This window comes from Theobroma umbraticum, unplaced genomic scaffold (assembly GCF_002168275.2).
Source record: "Theobroma umbraticum cultivar Fairchild unplaced genomic scaffold, ASM216827v3 scaffold_55.0, whole genome shotgun sequence".
Taxonomy (NCBI): domain Eukaryota; kingdom Viridiplantae; phylum Streptophyta; class Magnoliopsida; order Malvales; family Malvaceae; genus Theobroma; species Theobroma umbraticum.
Genome location: NW_018397270.1, coordinates 1,275,336 through 1,295,276, shown reverse-complemented (window position 1 = coordinate 1,295,276; position 19,941 = coordinate 1,275,336). Strand labels below are relative to the sequence as shown.

The window sequence follows — 19,941 nt, the reverse complement described above, 5'->3', positions numbered from 1 at the left end:
AACATTAAGGTAGACAACTTTTGAAGATTCAAGAAGATAGAAGTTGAGGCTGAAACTTGGAGAGCAAGGTGGCAAATATTTGTTTTATTGTCTTCCTTGGCTTTTATTTTTCTTGTTACTCTTAATGGTTGAAATTATTATAATGTTATTTGTCTTTTCGATCATGAGTAGCTAATTTTCTTTTACTAGGATGGCAATTGAACTCACATGTAGCCTAAATTTTTATCTCTCTCGTGTTTATCTTTAATAGGATTTGAATTGTTTATTCCTATTTGTTCTTAACACTTTTAATTACTTGGCCATCAATTAAATTGATTTAGGAACCTAAACAAACTTAGGAAAGGGAGTTTAGTGTAGACTAAAATTGAGATAGCATATGATCATACTAATTGATTTGCGTATAGGATAGGGATATACCTATAGGTCATATGTAGTCAGATTAGAGCCTAAACTTAATGAATCTATTTTAATTTGAATTCACATAGGGATATAGTGTTTTGGTTAAAATAGATACTTTTATAAGATAAGTCGAGAGAACTTTATAAATAAATTAGGCCTCTAGGTTAGCAATTCAACCCATTGAAATAAGTTAAAGAAAAGAGGTAAGATTTAGATGAAGTGTGAGGGATATTGTAATTCTAAGCTTGTTTGATTTTATATTTACTCAAGTTATTATTATTTTGATTTTTCTTAGTTTAAATTTTGGTTAAGTTTTTTCAGCTAGTTAATTTAATTATTCGATATTGATTGTTTGGATAAGATTAAATTGTTATAATTTTAGTACCTGATAAAATTTTAAATCAATTTTTTTTAGGATCGATATTCTGCTTGCTTATATACTATCTATTCGATATGTATACTTGCGTAGTAGAATTTTAACTGACAGCAATAATAACGAATAACATTCTATTAAGTCATATTATATTGGTGCACGCTCCACTTGTAACCATTTCGATAACATCTTATGGTGACACGCTAAGTGGTTGCAGTATTATGGAGTGACATGCCACACTCTACTTGTTAGATGTTGATGACATCTTGTGGTAACACATAGAGTTGTTGCAGTATTATAGGGTGACACACCATGCTCCACTTGTTAAATGTCAATGACATCTTGTGGTGACATGCTAAGTCATTGTAGTATGGTATTATGGGGTGGCACACCATGGTCCATTTGTTAGATGTCGATGACATCTTGTGGGGACACATTGAGTCATTGTAGTATTATGGGGTGACATGCCACACTCCACTTGTTAGATGTCAATGACATCTTATGGTGACACGTTGAGCTGTTACAGCATTATGGGGTGACATACGATGCTTCACTTGTTAGATGTCATGACATCTTGTGGTGACATGCTTAGTCATTGCAACATTATGGGCAATGCGAAGCTTATTGCACAAGGCAGTGTTGGCAGTGCTAGACAGCATTGCAATGTTAAGAGCTCGACATTGCAATGTTAGAGCTTCTATTTAGTAAGGGGTTTGTGCTAAAGGGGACAACGTTGTAGCACTAGGCTTGCTGTTTCCATGCTTTATTCCTTCAAGCTACCTAGTGCAGAGTTACAGTAGTCAAGGTACTTTTAATGCGATTTTGATCATGCATGGATCAGAACTAGCAAAGTGATAAACATGAAAGTTATAGCCTTTCCTTTTAGCTTTCTAATGGTCTAAGAATCATGTTGATTGGAGTTTTGCAACTTGTTATATGTCATTTACGAATTGTTATGACTTGTCATCAGTACTAAACCCACAAGTTGAAGGCAAAACAAACTATTAATTTAATTTACATCAGCTTTTAATCATTATAGGCATTATGTTTGAATTGAAAAATTACTGTATAAAATGTATAAATATTAAAATTAATTGTATCTAGAAAAATCTATATTCAACTCCCAAAATGCTCATGGCGTAGGGTTTAGGGTTCAATCTCACAACTGTTGCTAAAAATTTTGAGAGCGTATTGGCGATGCATATTAGCAATCCTATTTTGCTTAACTCTGATCAATTTTGATTGCAAAATATCATCAATGTACCCTATGGTAAACATACTGCAGTTAACACTATCATTCTGACGATGCACTAATGCTCATGGCAAATGAATTTCCAATGGCATCGGCATGGAATCTCCTGTCTTGTGGCACATTTTGTTGAAATAACCAGATTGGTGGCAAATGATGGGTATCATCATCATAAGGGATGTCATATGAGTCACACACACTTTGTTATCCATAGTAGCCGAAGTTCTTGCAGAGTCCACCACCTTGATTGTCCACCTGACCAAGTTGATCTTCACAACCACTCAATGCCCAACAAAATTGCAAGGCACGAGGATGAAATCGACATTTTCCCTTTTTTTTTCTTGTATATCAACCTAACACCCTTCACATAATCCTGTAACTTATTTGGAAATTTCATAGTGGACCATGTAACTTCAGTTGGATATATGGTGTTGAGCATAGGGATGGTGTCTTGTGAAATATGTATACATCAACTTACACTTCATGCAATCCAAAACTTTAATATTTTCATAGTTGAAAAATGTGCAAATAAACTTATGAAGAATATCGTATTAACCACACATCCATGAATGGTGTACAACTTGGACTTCGACCTTATCATTCGCTTACATAGTATGCTGAGGCATGCATCAATTTGTTCACTTGTTGTTTCCTCTTGGGGATCCTCTAATGATGTGAAAAAGTCAGCCCTTTGATCCCTTAAGATCTTGACATTACACTTGCACATGTAACATAATGGATTTCAAAAGGCTTGGTGGATTAATATTCCATTCAAAAACAATATTTGCAATGTTATTTATGAGCTTACCTTGCACACTCTTCTATCTTGAAAGCTTCGTATGCTTCCACCATTAAGTTCTTCAAATCCCGTTGGCTCACTAACGGGTCAACGTATGCCATGTATTTGCTAGCCATTTTGACCCATGCTTGTTCAATTGGGTCTAAAATAAGTGCTTCACGATGATCGACATCAAACAACTCTAGTGACGACAACCGTGACGCACTACCTTTGGGAGTACTTTGAGGAACATGGTCCCTTTTAGCCTGTACTGATGTAAGGTGCCCATCCCCTCCTGAAGCTGCCTTAGCTACTACATCGGCTTAAGGAACATGGTTTCCTTCAGCCTGAACTAATGTAAGGTTCCCATCCCTTTTGGCAACTGCCTTGACTACCGCATCGACATGAGGAACATGGTCTCCTTTAGCCTTAATTGTGTGAAGGTCCCCTTCCCCTCTCGCAAATGCATTGTCAACCGCATTATCTAGAGGAACATGGTTTCTTTTAGCATCAACTGATTGAAGGGTCACATCTCTTGCCACAGTATCATCAAGAGTGTCATTGGCATGAGTTACATTCTCTCCGTTAGATATCATGGTGAGATGAAGTACTTCCTTACATAACAAGACAAATGAAAAAATCCATTAACTCATAAAATACCATAAACCATAAACTGAAAATAGAAAATAAGACTACACCCGATGAATGTAAACCCCCAATATATGAGTGAAGATAGAATATCGCACTTGTAATTTTAGTCCATCTAGAATTTGACCAAAAATATGATCCTCAAACATTTACATTGCAAGAGTCAATGGCTGAATTGGAGCCTTTAGCTCCAACATGTGTTTTTTTATACTTGCGCATGATCCATCGCAGTTGATGTTTGGTGACTACACCGTCATTGACTCTCGTCGAATGGGTCAATTGCAATAATAGATATTATTGTGTTATTCAATAATTATATGTGAAAATGGTGAACACAAACTGTTCGAACTGTTCTTATTGACGGCTCGTTAGCACTATGTGACTGAGCAAGACAGATTGGTGGTTGAGAAGTTGTCATCACCTCTGTGAATTGGAATAATAGAAATTACTATGTTATTCGATAAATATATGTGGAAATGTTGAACACAAATCGTTAGAACCATTCTTACCGATGCTCATTAGAATTATGTAGTTGAGCAGGACCGGTTGGTGGTTGAAGAGCTATCATCACCTCCATGAATTGCAATAACAAAAATTACTGTGTTATTCAATAAACATATATGGAAATGTTGAATACAAACTGTTATAACCATTCTTATCGATGGCTCATTAGCACTGTGCGACTGAGCATGACCGGTTGGTGGTTGAAAAGTTGTTGTCACATAGGTTAACTACTAACATAGATATTACTATGTTATTCGATAAACATATATGGAATTGTTGAACACAAACCGTTAGAACTATCCTTACTGGTTGTTCACCAACATTGCCACGGTCGTCCCCTTCCTCTATCAACTCAAGACCTGACAGCTCATTGTCTCCAGAAGCAACAGTGCAACTCCACTTAATGGGATCAGTGGCTTTTTTCTCTTTCAGGCTTCTCCTCTTTTCCCTCTCACCTAAACCCCATTCCGCTTGATCCTCCATGTGCCCTATTGGCATGTACTAGTGCCCTTCAGATAAGGAGACATGGATGTCCACAAAATACTCTTGTATGGCTTCATCCAGAGTCCACTCTAAAGTTTCAAGTGCCCATAACTACAAAATAGGTATTCTAATAAATTTTATGATAATTATTATACAAATTCACAACACAAATTAATAGTTATTCACTCACATGCTCAGATGACTCTAACTTCTCAACCGCCTTATAGAAGTCTTTCAGCTTCTAATTGCATTGTCATTTGCACATACATGGGTAGAAATTGTCCTTCAGAGTAGAGGGAGCAACTATTTTTTAGAAGGCAAGAATAGCCTGCATTGCCCAAAACTGGAAGTCAAATGTAACCATTATCAGACTGTAAACGATAAACGAGTGCAACCATAAATTATTATGTCAAAAAGAAATTGAAAAATATTACGTAACAGTACCTATATCACCCACGCAAATCTGTATATGTCGTAGCATAAATGATTATTCTTCTGTAAGTTTGAGATAGGCACTTCAAACCCCTTCAATAGGTAGTCCTTGGTCAGCCTTCAAACATAGTGACCCTAAGGGAAAACATTCCAAGCATCGATGTCCTCCACCAATGACAAAAGCCAAGGCGTCACTCCTCTACTGTAGTCTTGACCAAATAAAATGTTATTCGCGATCAAAACGAGTGCCATCTTGGTAACATCTATTGGTCACTAAAAGTTACCTCCTCGAAACGTATCAAGCAATGCCTGCAGCTTAGTGCTTTGCTCCTTGTGTTCGGATCTCTCATGAATTCCGTCAAGAACAACCTCGTATGGTCATATGAACACATCAAGCATTAGGTCAAACTTGAGTCTAGTGATAAGGTAGAACTTCTACTTTGATATACACACCTAGGTCTTGCCAAAGGCAAACCATAACTCATGGTCCATTGACTCTGTCTCAGTGATTCAACAAATCATGATGTTTTGTAGGAGACTAGCGCATAGCCTTGTGGATATATGTCCAGCAACATTCCAAAGCACACACACTTGACTGCATCGTACTCTTCTTTCTCTTGGAGAGTCTTGTTGATGAAATACAGTTGTGACCACTTACAGTGGGTGTTAATGGAGACCTTGAATGCCCACTTCTCCCTCGGTACAACAATCAAATTGTCAAGATCATAATACTCTTTGAACTGCATTTGCAAAACATAACATATACACATCTAAGTTAACCCATAATGTGCAACACGGTATATTGAAAAAAGAAATAAATGTTGTTACACACTATGCATATTAAGTAAAATGTTGTTACTCGCTATGCATACCAAGTCAAATGATGTTACACGTTAACCATACCAAGTCAAATGTTGTTACGTGCCAATGCTGAGCCATGTGGTGACATGTTAACCATGTCGTATCGTGACATGCCAATGACTATAATTACTGACTCGTTACACGAACTGCTCTAAAATACCTAATGTGGTGACATGTCAACCATGCCATGTCGTGACACACCAATCACTATAATTACTAACTCATTACATAAATTGTCCTAAAATACTCAATGTGGTGACAAGCTAAAAACTCAAGAAAAAAAGCTAAAGACCCTAAAACCTAGTTAACCCACTACACGCCAGATCAAATGTTGTAGTTCGAGTTACACAATATCCAAATGCAAACCCCCTTCAAAACTTTAGTACAACCATAAACCCTGTTAGCAAAAGAATGTTGTAGTTCTCTCTTTCTCCCCAATTTACCCAAAAACCATAAATCCAAGAAGAAAACAGTTAAAATAAAAAAAATGCAAAAGCACAGACATATCACAGCAACTTAGTAAAAAATGAACTAACAAAAGAAAGTTTTAATTTGAGATTGACTGACCTCTTCGTTGATAACTGACTTTATTGTTGTGATATCGTTAAGTTGGCAAAGAATGCAGTCAAACACTCTGGTTCGTTTAGGAATAAGGAATGAATCAAACTCTCTTAGTTTCTTTTGTGAATTCTGAAAATATAATAAAATGTGATGGTCTTATAATTATTCATTCAGTTGAAGTTCAAACGGTTTCCTTGTTATTTGTCAGCATTTTTTTCTATTTCAAACCACGACGTGTCACATATTCAAACCATGCCGTGTCATAGATTCTCACCATGCCTTCTCACATGATTTCAACATGTCGTGTCACAGATTCTCACCATGCCATGTCACACATTCCCATCATGACATGTCACAAACTCTGAACCCTGTCATGTCATAACTGTGTCACATATTCTCACCATGTGGTCTCACACATTCTCACCTTGTGGTATCATAAACTCCCTTCATGGCGTGTCACAAATTTTAAACCCTACTGTGTCACACATTCCCACCATAGCTTGTCACAAAATCTGAACCCTGCTGTGTCACAGTCATGTCACATATTCTCATCATGTCATCTCACACATTCTCGCCTTTCCATGTCACAAACTCCCTCCATGATGTGTCACAAACTCTAAACCTTGTTGTGTCACAACCGTGTCACATATGCTCACCATGCCGTCTCACATATTCTCACCATAGTGTGTCACATATTCATACCATGGTGTGTCACACATTGTCACGATGGCATGTCACAAACTCTAAACCCTGTCGTGTCACAACAGTGTCACATATTCTCATCATGACGTGTCACACACTCCCACCATGCCATGTCACACATTCCACCATGGCCTTTCACAAACTCTAAACCCTGCCATGACATAGCCATGTCACATATGGCCTGCTGTAGCATGACCACTTGTGCTTTAGATTCACATCTTCCTCTTTTTGTTTCACCACCATATCAGGGATTTCTAGTTTCACATCATTCGCAAAGCTTTGGATTCATCACAACCGGTTCCTCGTTCAGTTTAATATCACCCTTCTCATATTATCGGAAACGCCATATCCAAAATATCTAAAAAACCATTTCCAGTAACATGATTTTGTTTTGCAAAAGCTTCTAAAAAAATGGATATTTTGTACAAATTAGAGGAAACAAATTCAGTATAGATTTATTTTTCTTAATATGTGCGTGTATGAAAGTGCACGTCAATGACAATATCTCATTAAGAGCATTTTTGTCCCAAATCTCTTCTCTTAGCTTAAAACAGTTAAAATTATCTGAAGTGTTATTTTCAAAAACACCTTATATTTTAAGGCTAAAAAAACTTTTCACCTTAGTTAAATTGTTAAGTAACATATACACATATACAATAATATAATGAAAATAAACTGACTCATTTTTATTACTTACACTACCAATCTTTGACTTCTTGTCCACAAACTTTTCGTTACCTTTTTGTCACTTATGAGTGTACTCAAAAACCTTTAAAAATGTCGTTGGTCTTTGTAGTATCTCAAACTGCAATCACAATAAGAAAAAATAATGCATCATCACCAATATGCATGTTTCTGTAATCTTCAACAGCACAATGACAACATGTTTTCAAATTGTAAAACATTAACAACACATAACACATCCACAAGAAAAACAAACCCATCGTCAAAAATATGTGTGGCTTCACAATTGTCAACAGCATAACAATAACAACAATAACTGCATTATCCTAAAACGAGTTAAGAACATGTACCGTTTTCTTTTAATGTAATGCAAGAGGTGAAGAACCCTTATGTGCTTTGCTATGCTACCCTCATTCTCTGTCAAGTAGCTTTGTTGGGCCTTTTTAGATCGATACTGCCACTCACCCTGACCTATTGACTAGTTGGTGCCAAACTTTTACAGTGATCTAAGGGCGCATCTTCCCCTTGATCAAAAGGATATTGTGACAAGAGTGTGCATCCCTTTTGGCTTTGTCGTGATCATTTGCTAATAGATTTTTTAACCAATCCTTACAAATCTTCTCCCATATGTTGTGGACCGTTGAAACATCAATAATAACCAACGTAATAGACCCCTACATTAAAAATAAATATTTATATTAGTATTGTTAAAACAAATCTAGATAAATATACAATAACAATATGGAACCTCAAATTTACACCACATGGCATCTTTCACCACGGTAGGAATAAAGATCCATGTAGGATAAGGCCCATTGAAGCGACTCTTGATTATTCTCGTGATGGTTGGAGTCACTCTAGTCTCCGCAAAAGTTTTACAAAATCAATACATCTTTATTAAAACACATTAATGAAATTGCTATATATAATAAAATAAGCTAATAATTGGAAATTACTTCTTTCAGACAAGATGCAAAAAGATTCATTGATCTACATTGGTATGAGTGGGCAAGCCTACACTAGGCTTTTAGCCCCTAGATTGCAATATAGAGTTCGATGCACCTGCGACTATAGTTGGAGTTGGCGGTGTTTCCTCTAGATTAAATGGAGTAGCCATCGGTGTGGACGTCAAAGTGGACATCAATGGTCTTGAGGACTAAGATGGCATCGGAGGTTGCATAAGCGGTGGTGTGAGCCAAGAGGTGGAATCAAAGTTACGCAACTGAATTACCTATGCCACTTGACTGTGCTCGAGGGCTGACAATAGTCTTGGATTTGTATATACTTGATTTTGGTTAATATCTATTCTTTAAAGAATTATTTTACGGTATAATATTGTATAGAGAACAACCAAAATAAGTGAAGCACTACTTCACATAAAACAATTAAAACAAGTGAAATGCTACTTCACGTAAAACAATTAAAACAAGTGAAATGCTACTTCACGTAAAACAATTAAAACAAGCGAAGCGCTACTTCACGCAGAACAATTAGAATAAGTGGAACATTACTCCATATGGAACAACTAATACAAGTAGAGTAGTTACTTCGCACAAAATAACCACTTCACACAAATGACAATGAAAGCAACCTAGAATGAGTGGCAGGGTTCATGGGTTACTTTCATATTGAGATGTTCCGGAGAGCTTGGCGTAATGGCTCAGATATGGAGATAGTTAAAAGGTCTTTCTCTTAACCTTTTCTTGAAATATAACTATTTCACCTTCCTACCAAGGTTCTCGTATACTTGTTCACATACACCTTCTCTTGTACCTATTCATGTAAAGCTTATTCTCTTGTACTTGTTCACATACAGCTTCTTATCTTATACAATTTCATGTATACCTATTCTCTATTATCTTTACTCGAAAACAAGTCTTATTACACCCAATTACAGTGATAGTTACTCACATTAAAGTTGTTCATAATAATGTCATTCATTAGGCGCATTAAAGCCTATTCTTGAGTAACTAGCACTTTTAGCAATATATATAGAGCCTCACAATTTATTGAAAAGGGCTTTTCCCCCTTCGAAGCTAACACATTCTCCTCTAAAGAGCTTTTTTATCTAAATTATCTCTCTAATTCTCTTCTATTTCGTAATTCTCTTATTGTTCTCTTCCGCCAACCACTACACTCAATACTTTAGAAACTACTCCAATCTTCCGCTCCATTGCCTTCAGTGCACCTTTTTACTTGTTTGTAATGCATCCTCTCCCTATCACAAGAACCTTTTTTACATTTTGATGACTCCACTAGGGTGGAGTGATTGCATTAAGTAAAACCCTTACTACCATAACTTTGTGTTACTAGAAGTGATGGACAGTTCCTCTGGCAACCAAGATGCTCCTCTTCCCACTTACATCTAAGAGCTAATGAAAATCATTAAAGTTTTTTAAGAGAAAATCTAAACATTGGAAGACAACAATAGGTGGATGTTGGAGACCATATCTCAACTTGCATTCTCTATTGCCATTACTTCTCAAGCTCAACATGTACACTTTAACGGTGATGTGGATGCACTAGATGGATCCACTCCCTTAGCTATAAACATAAACATGAATGAAAGAAATGGAGAAAATGCAATTGATGTGATAGGTGTTAAATATCCCAATTTGATCAACTCTTCTGTGGTAGTTAAGCCAGCAACTACCTTTACTTCAATAATCCTACCAATCATTACTCAAGGCTTTGTGACAATGGAAAAGCTCTAAAAGTTAATAGATTAAAAGAACAAGAGATTCAACTTTTTCAAATTTGATCTTAAATTTCCTAACTTAGCAAGTACAATAGTTAAGCCATATCCTAAGGATTACAATATTCCTAAATTTAAGCAATTCAATGGTAAGACTGGTGATGGACAAGATCATGTTATGAAGTTTGTTAAAACACTCGGAGTAGCAGGATTAGATAATGACTTGAAGGTGAAGGAATTCTCTAATTATTTCACTGTAAAGGCTTGTACATGGTATGTTAATCCTACCCCTAGTTCTATTAAATCTTGAAGTCAAATGTGTAGGATGTTTAGGGAGAAGGTCTTCTCTACTCGAGAAAAGGTTACTCTCGTTAATCTAGAAAGAGAATAACCAAACTCTAGAGAAGACTTTATGGAGTACATCCAATGCTTTAAAGAAAAGGTGTTGAACATACAAGAGTCTCATGATAAAAAGAAATTAGCGAAGGTTTACATTCAAAGGATGTTCAATGAGTATAGGCTACACTTGGAGAATTTCTCTTCCAACCTTTACTACCTTGATAAAAACTACGCGAAGAACCAATAATACGGTTGTTAGACAAAAAGGCATTACTTGCTTCGATAGAAGGAATACCTCAACAATGAATGCCATTCAAGGAAGAGGTCGAGAAAGAATAGGTCCATTACAATCAAATTTACATCCTAGAAAAAATGATTTAAAGAGAAGACCATATGAGGAGAATGATTCTTTTCCACTATTCTTAGTTCCACTAGATGGAGTGAAAGTGTTTATTCATGAATGGATTAGGGATGGACAGGTGAACTTGCCCCATGTTACATGACCACCAATAGTAGAAGAACAATCCAACCCAATATATTATGACTATCATAGAACAATTGGTCATTCATTTCTTGTATGTAGAGACTTGCGTAGAATATTTCACAAGAAGATGTAAGCAAGAGAATTACTGATTAAGAAAAATATGGTTCAGAACAACTAGCTTCTTGCTCATGTATGATGTTTCTATAACTTTGACTGTTCACTGCTTTATGAATTGCAATTTGACATTAAAAAAAAATCACATTCAACTGCTAGTTTATATTTTGATTGTAATTATATTATACTATTGGTCGCAAGCTTTATCGCTCATGCTTTGACTATAGTTCATCACTCTTAGTTCACCACTCATATTTTGGTTGCAAGGATTTTTTGTATTAGTTACAAGCTTTATCACTCATTCTTTGACCATAATTTATCTTTTATATTCAAGCCGCTAGCTTTATCACTTATAATTTGGCTATAATGTTGTTATGCTATTTGTCATGAGCCAACCTTGTATCAAACTATGATAAGGTAGAGTTGTCTAAGAAATTGGTTGAGTCTTTTGTACTTGTAAGGGAAATGTGTAATGGCTCGTGGTGACATCTCTAAAAATACTTGTTAAGTCTTTAGGGGGAAAACCTTTAGGAAAAGAATGTTCTCATCTCAAATGTTGTAATGGCTACTAGTAAAACACGTGTAAAATCTCGTAAACTCTTTATAGGGGGTAACCAGTCTACGAATTATTAGGCTACCTCACTGGTAAAGTTATGTTTGTAGCGAATCATTTAAGGCTACCCTTATGGCCCGACAATGACGTGTTTTGGTCCCTTTATAATTATCTTCATATTAATAAAATATTTTTTCTTTTTCATGGCTCAGTGGTTGCATATATGGCATTCGGTATGCCTTATAATTTTGATGCACATTCTCTTAATCTGATTGTTGTTATTATTGATATTTGATCAAATATAACCGAGTATCGACTGGCTTGCGTGGAAGCATCCACTCAAACACTGCACGGACTATCTCATACTTAGGCGAAGGAGAGTAATTTGTGACACTATTACCACAAGCTTTATTGCTCATTTCTTGGCTCTAGCTTATTACTCACAAATTGATCACAACTTTTACGCTTACTTATTTAAGGGGTAGAATTAATTTCCTTCACGTTAGGTTAGAGTTAACCTCCTTGATGTAAAGTTAAGAGTACCCTTTGGCCACATACAATGTGAAATATGAATAAGTACGCAACAAGTGTATAATAATAATAATATTATTATTATTATTATTTTTGCAAAAAGAAAAAGAGATACAATATATTAATTGCAAAGTACTAGCTCAATAAGCTTTCAAAAAAGTAAAGGAGAAACAAAAGTTTAGCCAACTACATGCTCCATAAAAAAGAGTTACTATTCTTAATATTGGCAAAAATATCTAATTGTTCTTGCACTTTAGCTTTACGCTTTCTCAGTGAAGTTATCTTTGTTGCAATGTCTTTTAACTCTTTTTCCAAGGAAGACTTGTTGAGAAAAGCTTTGGCTAGAAATCTACAATCATTGAGGCATTCAAGTTTGACTCTAACATTACATGCATCATCAAAATCCCGTAACATCTGTTGCAATTCCTTAGGTACAACACTCATTAATGGAGCATGGAAATGGCTAAAGCTTTACCCAATACTTCCATCATTAAACAAATGACATCCATGTTCTTCAAAAAAGAGGTACTCCAAAATTCCTCCTCTATACTGAAAATATGCTTTAAGTATTGCATGTACTCTGATGAAATTTGAAAACCATGGAAGTCGACTTTTGCATCACTTTGTTCAGTACATGCTACTTTAGTACCAAAAACACTATTGACATCTTTGTGTGCTAGCATTAGGGAGGAAAAGCATGAAAATTAATTAGAATAACTCTAGCATCATCAGTAACAACTCCAACATCATGAACAATCTCAATATTAGGAGTAGCTCTGACATTACCGATGCAACACTAGGAGTAGCCCCAGTATCAATTCCAACATCTAGAGCAACCTTAATAGCAAAAATAACTTCATTGTTAGGAACATCCTTATTTTGAGTAGCCAGAGGAACAACCTCATCTTGAGTAGCCTATGGAGCAAGAATAATCTTAGTTTCAAAAAAAAATGAAACAACATCAACTGAAGAAACATTTTTAATATTGTTCTTACCTTATTTATATTGGAACTTTAAATGTGAGAGGGGAATAGAGCATCCAAATCAATGGAATCATTAAAAAGGTATGTCAATACCTTTGGCATTGTAAATGAAGTAACAACACCCTCAACTTCAGCTTTAACAACACCAATAGACTCGTCATATGTTTCATCATTATGTTTAGAGTCATATGATTCTTTTTTAGTCCTAGCTTCAAAAGTCTCTTTCTCTTCAACCGAGTTAAGTTCTACTCTCGCAGTTTTTCTTCCTACAAAAGAATATATATATATATATATAATGCATAAATGAATTTAAGAAAAAAAAAGTAGAAAAAGAAGTAAAGGATGAACTTACTTTTCGATGCTCATGTTTTGTTTGATGAGTAAGAGTGTGAAGAGCATCATCTTCTTCTTCATTTGAATTTCCTTTCTTTTTGAGAGAAATCAAGCGTAAGGGTACATCAGTGTTACTTATATGAAGAGTGTGGAGACAAGCTCTAGGATTAGTCAAAGGCACAATAAAAGATCTCCATTCTTCAATACACTCCCTCTAATAAGCAAACCATCCAGAAGTGTGGATACTAACTCTATCAAAAGTTGAGATAGTACAAATTTGAAGTTTATCTAAACAAAGTTAAAGTCCTGCCATGAGAAATGAAAAAATGCAAGAAGAAAAACTGATAGATGAAGAAAAGTTAGGTAGAGCTGGTTGGTCAAATCCAAATTGACGTGGCACTCTATAAGGAGAATACATCTCGACAAAATGAAAGTCTCTATCTCCACCAGAACTATAACTCTCAATCATAGAAGGGAGTTAAGAACTATGAACCCATATACAAAAGTTAATATCTTGTGAGCTCATTCTTTCAAGTTGTAGAGGATGGTGGTCATAATAAATTTTAAGATCACCACATCCATTTATAGGCTACACATAAGGTTTGGGATTGAATTTTTTTTGTCACATCCATCACTTCAAGAACATTACCCCTTGGTAGTTGATCATGCCATGCCTAAGCTCTATAGTTGTTCCTGGATAGAGGGTTATTCACAGAAAAATATGCAAAAGGATGTGCATTAGGCACAAAAGTGCAAGTACCAAACCTTTCCCAAAAACACATCTGAATGAAGGAAGCATCCATATTAGTCAAAACTTTGTAACGCTCAGTTGACTCAACAGTTTTGAGTTGGTATAAGTCTAGCCTCTTATATAAAGATCTTAAATACAATGGGGCAAGAGGAAAACATACTCCCTTCACAATTTTTATTGCTAAAGGAAACAACTACCGAAAAGATACCATCATCTAGACACTCTAGGAGTATGTGTCATGCCAACCAAAAGATTATTAAAGCCACTAGCTCATGCTTATGGTTTGGATACTTAAGAGAACCAATCTCAATCCCCTTGGTATTCAAATTTTTTATAAAAAAATCTCTATCCTATTGGAGAATCGTGCAACCTTCAAAGTTTTACTCAGACACTTAAGTAGATCAACGAAAAAGTCTCGAATACATACCTCTTCTTTAGAAAGCTTGATAGAGTGAAAATTATGCTTCCCTATATAAAGAAGTTCTAAGAGAACACACACATTTTCCAAGTGAAAGTAAATTCCCCCCATGCTTTAATCATAGTGTAAGAAAAAATATTCCATCAAGTAAGAATAACATGCCATACATCCATCCCTTTCTCTTTACGAATATTGAGCTTAGAAGTGACACGTACAACATTAAGTATTCTAGCAAATGAGAGAAGTTTAAGATAAGTAGGATTCTTCAATAACTTATTTACCCATTCATCCTAGCCATGACCAAATTGAGAACTGAAGCCTAGCTTAGTAGTAGAAAGTGAAAACTCACCACGCTCAAACCTGAACTTCAAAATGGATAATCCTGGAATACCACTTCTTTTATGAGGAGGTGTTTCTATGCATAAACGATTCTAATCATATCCAACATGCTTAGAGGGATGTTCATCAACTTGCTTGGCATGAACTTCCTCCTAAAAACAATCTTCGGCTCTTTCTCTAATCATTTCATCGTCCCAGTTTTCAAGGACAAAAGGAACTTCATCACTTTTTCTTACTCTAATTTTCTTGGAGGAATTACTTCGGAGTCATTACTCTTCCTTTAATGTGCAGTGATCTTTTTTCTTGTTGCAGCCATTCCAAGCTCACCATAATGAGTCTTTGAAGGGAAGCGTGTCCTAGGCATAAAAAAAGATAAAAAAAAGAAGCCTACAAATATGATCATGGAAAAAAATATCAGTATACATATGTAATTATTTTTTTATTTACTTATTTATTAAGCATGAAAAATCACAACAATAACGAAGTAAAACAATAAAACTTATCAAAATTATAGATTTTGATATTATTATTTTTAATAATATATATAATAAAAATGTTATACATATGCAATACAAAAATATATATAATAAATATGTAAAACTTAAAAAAAATCTACAGCTTCAAATAAAAATAACATAATAATAAAATAATTAAAAATTATAGTTAAAAAAAAAAACTCACTGCATATATGTCGCGAGCTCCAAAAAAATAGCTCACGGTATATTTTGCGAGCTCTAATAGAAATAATGCTGCAAACTTCAAAAGAAATAGCTCGCTGCATGCCGCGAGGTCCAAAATAAAGCTCCAAAACAAAATTATAAAAGGTGCCACAAAAGCCACAAGCTTCAGAACAAAAGCCAAGTAAAATAAATAAAAAAAACTATGACTTGTCATAAGTCTAAAACAAAAGCACTGTTTCTAAAGTCCTCTTTCACACTTTTACTTGTACTGTGAGCTCTAGAGCTCTAAAACAAAGCTTCAAAATTTCAAAAGCTCAATTGTATATATTAAAAAAAACAAAAGAGAACCTAAGCTTCAATGTTAGAAAAAACATCAATTAAATAAAAAAAATCATCACAACTTGTTCAGTGAGCAAACAACATAAGAGATATACTTAAATGTCCTCTGCAACTCTAATATTTGTTTTGTTTAAGATATTCATGAGATAAATATAATTTTAAAAAAAAATCTTTAGACTGCTTTACAGAATTAAGATTTATTCATAAGTCATGATCTAAAACCCTATTATAATAATTCAATTCCATAGAGATTCTAAGTATATCTAATAAGTGGATAATATATCTAGCTTTACTTGTCTAATAATCATATCTAAAGTCAAACAATTTGTTTGTTTCCTTGAACATATGTATACATTTATACATAAAAAAAGAAAACTCTTTAAATCTAAAAACTCATGCATGAAAATAAAAATTTTTTCTCTAATATTTTAATAAAAAAATTGTTTTAATGCAAGGGGCAATAAACAAAAGAAATTCAATTTATTTAAAAAACAATAAAAATACAAAAAGAGAGAAAGCAAGAAATTATATAACAAAGATTTACTTGCTCAAAAAGATTCCCAAAATAGCAGACCTTTTGTTCTGAATTTTTGTTTTACTTTGAAATCCAATTGAAGAATATTGTTCATAGTAACTTTATATTTATAGGCCACATAAAATCCAGGTTTTTTTAAAAAAAGATTAATTGTCATTTTACACTTTATATCTTAAGAATCTTATTTTATGAAAAATATATTGTTATATGAGCAATCAAATATTACACAAGATAGTAACATGTTACTACCTGAAGCATTATTGACTACGGTGTTACTATCTAAAAGGTATTATTACCCGAAGTGTTACTGTACAATACATTATAACACAAAATAAAACTTTCCCTAAATTAATACATAAGAATTATTTTTAAAGAAAAAAATTCTTATACAAAAGGTAAAATGTAGATACTTGATTTTGATTAATATCTACTTTTTAAAGAATTATTTTACAACATAATATTGTACAGAGAACAATCAAAATGAGTGAAGCACTACTTCACACTAAACAACTAAAACATGTGAAGTGTTACTTCACACAACAATTAGAACAAGTAAAGTGTTACTTCACGTAGAACAACTAAAATAAGTGAAATACTACTCCATATGGAACAACTAATACAAGTAGAGCAGTTACTTCGTACAAAATAACCCATTCGCATGGATGACAGTGAAAGTAACTTAATTATTTTGATCTTGAGATATTCCAAAGAATTTGACTTGGTAGCTAAGTTATAGAGATCATTAAAAGATCTTTCTCTTAACCTTTTCATGAAGTACAAGTGTTTCATCCTCCTATCGTGGTTCTCATATTCATATTCACATAAACCTTCTTCTCTTGTACCCATTCATGTATAGCTTCTTTTCTTGTACGTATTTACGTACAACTTCTTATCTTGTACCTTTTCACGTATACTTCTCTGTTATCTTTTGCTCAAGAACAAGTTTTATTACACTTAATTACAGTAACGATTATTCACATTAAAGCTCTTCATAATAATGTCATTCATTAGACACATTAAAGCTTATTGTTGAGTGACTGCTACTTTTAGCACTATATCTAGAGCCTCACAATTCATTTAGAAGGGCTCTACTCTTCTAAAGCTAACACATTCTCCTTTAGAGAGCTTCTTTCTCTAAATTATTTCTCTAATTCTCTTCTTGTTCTTTTCCATCTGTCACTACACTCAATACTTCAAGAACTACTTCAATCTTCCTCTCTGTTGCCTCCGACGAACCCTTTTACTTGTTTGCAACGCGTCCTCTCCCTATCACAAGAACCACATTTACAGTATTTAACCATGATTATTCAAAAATCTGTCAACACATTATCGACTAACCATTATTATTAGCTGACAATAAATGCAATGCATAATCATTAATATTAATAGTCAATAATTGTAGTGCATAATTATAAGAAAGATGTTAATAATGGTTGTTGTTAAGAATGATGTTAATAATGGTAGTTAATAATCCTTGTCATACCAAAAGGATTGCTCTCTTTGGTTGCTTTTTCTGCTCTCTTATGACGATAAGCATAAATCCCAGAGAGCACTAATAGTAAAAACAGCACTGAAGCACCAACCGCTGCTCCTATTTTGATGGCAATGCTAGATTTTTTTGTGTTGGCAGGTTCATCTGGATGAAAACAAACATGCATAGAAAAAGATGAATCTAAATAAATAGAGAAATTTACAAATTCATTTGCGTCTACTCTATAAGCATTACCAGAAAAGTGCTCATATTCGTCACCAATAAAAACATAAGGTCCAAAGAGCTGTTTAGGAGGCTTGAAAGTCTGGTTGCTAAATCCAAATGCAATCATAGAAATTCCAGTTCTATTGAAACTGTCTTGGCCATCTGGAAACACACTAAGGTCTAATAGAAGATATTCAAATGAATCCTTTCTTGGATCATTTAGTGAAACAGAAGCCACAGGAAGTTGATGGGACTGGAAGAACTGCATCAAAGATTGCTCTAGAAATTCATATGGAGCTGACTTTTCAAAGTCTGAGAAGAAAAGGCCTCTGAACAATAGTGTTCCTGTATATGGATGTGCACATCTACATGTGGGGCTAATAATTTGATCTGAACTGCATGAAACAGGCAGACAGATCTTTGAAGGGGTTGAATACAAAGGCCATGAGTTTGATGGGGGAAGTTTGCAGTAAGTGCTTGTTGTTTCTGTCTCCTGGCATACTGGATTACCCACAAGTCTGCAAAAATTGGTAGAAAGAACTTCAGTGATGTTTAAAACATTAATAATTTTAACATTAACTAAATGTATCTGCGGGTAATTTAACTTACAACGAGTATGAGAATCCAAGCCTACTTATTCAACAAAATAGAAAAGAAAAACATGTCCAGAAAAATGTTAAAGAATTCTTGCTTACATTATGTCAAATTTGTATGTTCTGCCTCTGTCATTGAAACCAGTAATGGAATTGTACTGCAAATCTATGGTTTTCAGTTGGTTGCTAAACCTTGGCCCAATCTCCAAGGTACCATTAAGTCGGTTGCCTTTTAGTACCCTGTCAACAAAACAACAGCCAAAGGGGGCAAAAATCTAACTATCATATCTAGATTGTGACAACTATGTGACATTTTTTATTTGGATCCACATTTCCAGTACAATTGGTGCTACATAAGGTCAAGCTTGCTCACACAGTCTGCAAATTTGGAAGCTCAAAGAATCTGGCAGGAACTTGACCTCGAAGTTGTGTATGTTCCATCATTCTGCCACACAAATAAATTGATTATTCTCCCATATACATAAAAATACCTGTGAGAAAGAAGATATATAGACAGAAGTACTTATGATATTACAGAATGACGTCTTAGACTAAGTCAAATGGTAGAAAAAGGACTTCAGTTCTACAGTTATAACAGTTATGATATTTCAATGTTCAGTTTAATTTCATGTTCCTGTGTTGGTGCAAAAGGAATAAGAGAGAGAGAGAGAGAGAGAGAGAGAGAGAGAAAGAGGAAAATACAATGTTGTCAAGGCTGGCAAGGTTGGAAACCACGAAGGAATGTCTGATGAGTCAAACCTATTATTACTCAAGTATCTGCACAATCATGTAAGAGAACAAAGATTAGTAAAGACAATAAAATTGTTTACGATTACTAAATAATATAGCTATGATGAGCAGCATTTCACTTGGACACACACAAA

The 19,941-nt window shown here is 34.5% G+C and overlaps 1 protein-coding gene and 1 long non-coding RNA gene across 2 annotated transcripts in view; one reads left to right on the top strand and one right to left on the bottom strand.

Moving 5' to 3' along the window:
• LOC149526533 (uncharacterized) overlaps positions 1-19,941 on the top strand; it is a 50,029-nt gene that overhangs the window by 29,659 nt on the left and 429 nt on the right. The gene's annotated exons all lie outside the window — the stretch shown is intronic.
• Positions 17,418-19,828, bottom strand: LOC110426469 (leucine-rich repeat receptor protein kinase HPCA1-like). Its single transcript, XM_021441673.2, has 6 exons — positions 19,760-19,828; positions 19,431-19,502; positions 19,160-19,297; positions 18,495-18,982; positions 18,252-18,404; positions 17,418-18,034 (listed from the first exon to the last, which is right to left on the bottom strand). The coding sequence occupies exons 2-6, from the start codon at positions 19,499-19,501 to the stop codon at positions 18,009-18,011; spliced, it is 876 nt and encodes a 291-aa protein (XP_021297348.1). The 5' UTR covers position 19,502; positions 19,760-19,828; the 3' UTR covers positions 17,418-18,008.

Coding starts and splice junctions, on each gene's coding strand:
- LOC110426469 (XM_021441673.2), bottom strand. CDS start 19,501: ATGATGGAACATACACAACTTCGAGGTCAAGTTCCTGCCAGATTCTTT. Junction 19,298..19,430: donor CTTCCAAATTTGCAGACTGT/GTGAGCAAGCTT, acceptor TTTTGTTGACAG/GGTACTAAAAGGCAACCGAC. Junction 18,035..18,251: donor CAAAGAGAGCAATCCTTTTG/GTATGACAAGGA, acceptor TTCTTGTGATAG/GGAGAGGACGCGTTGCAAAC.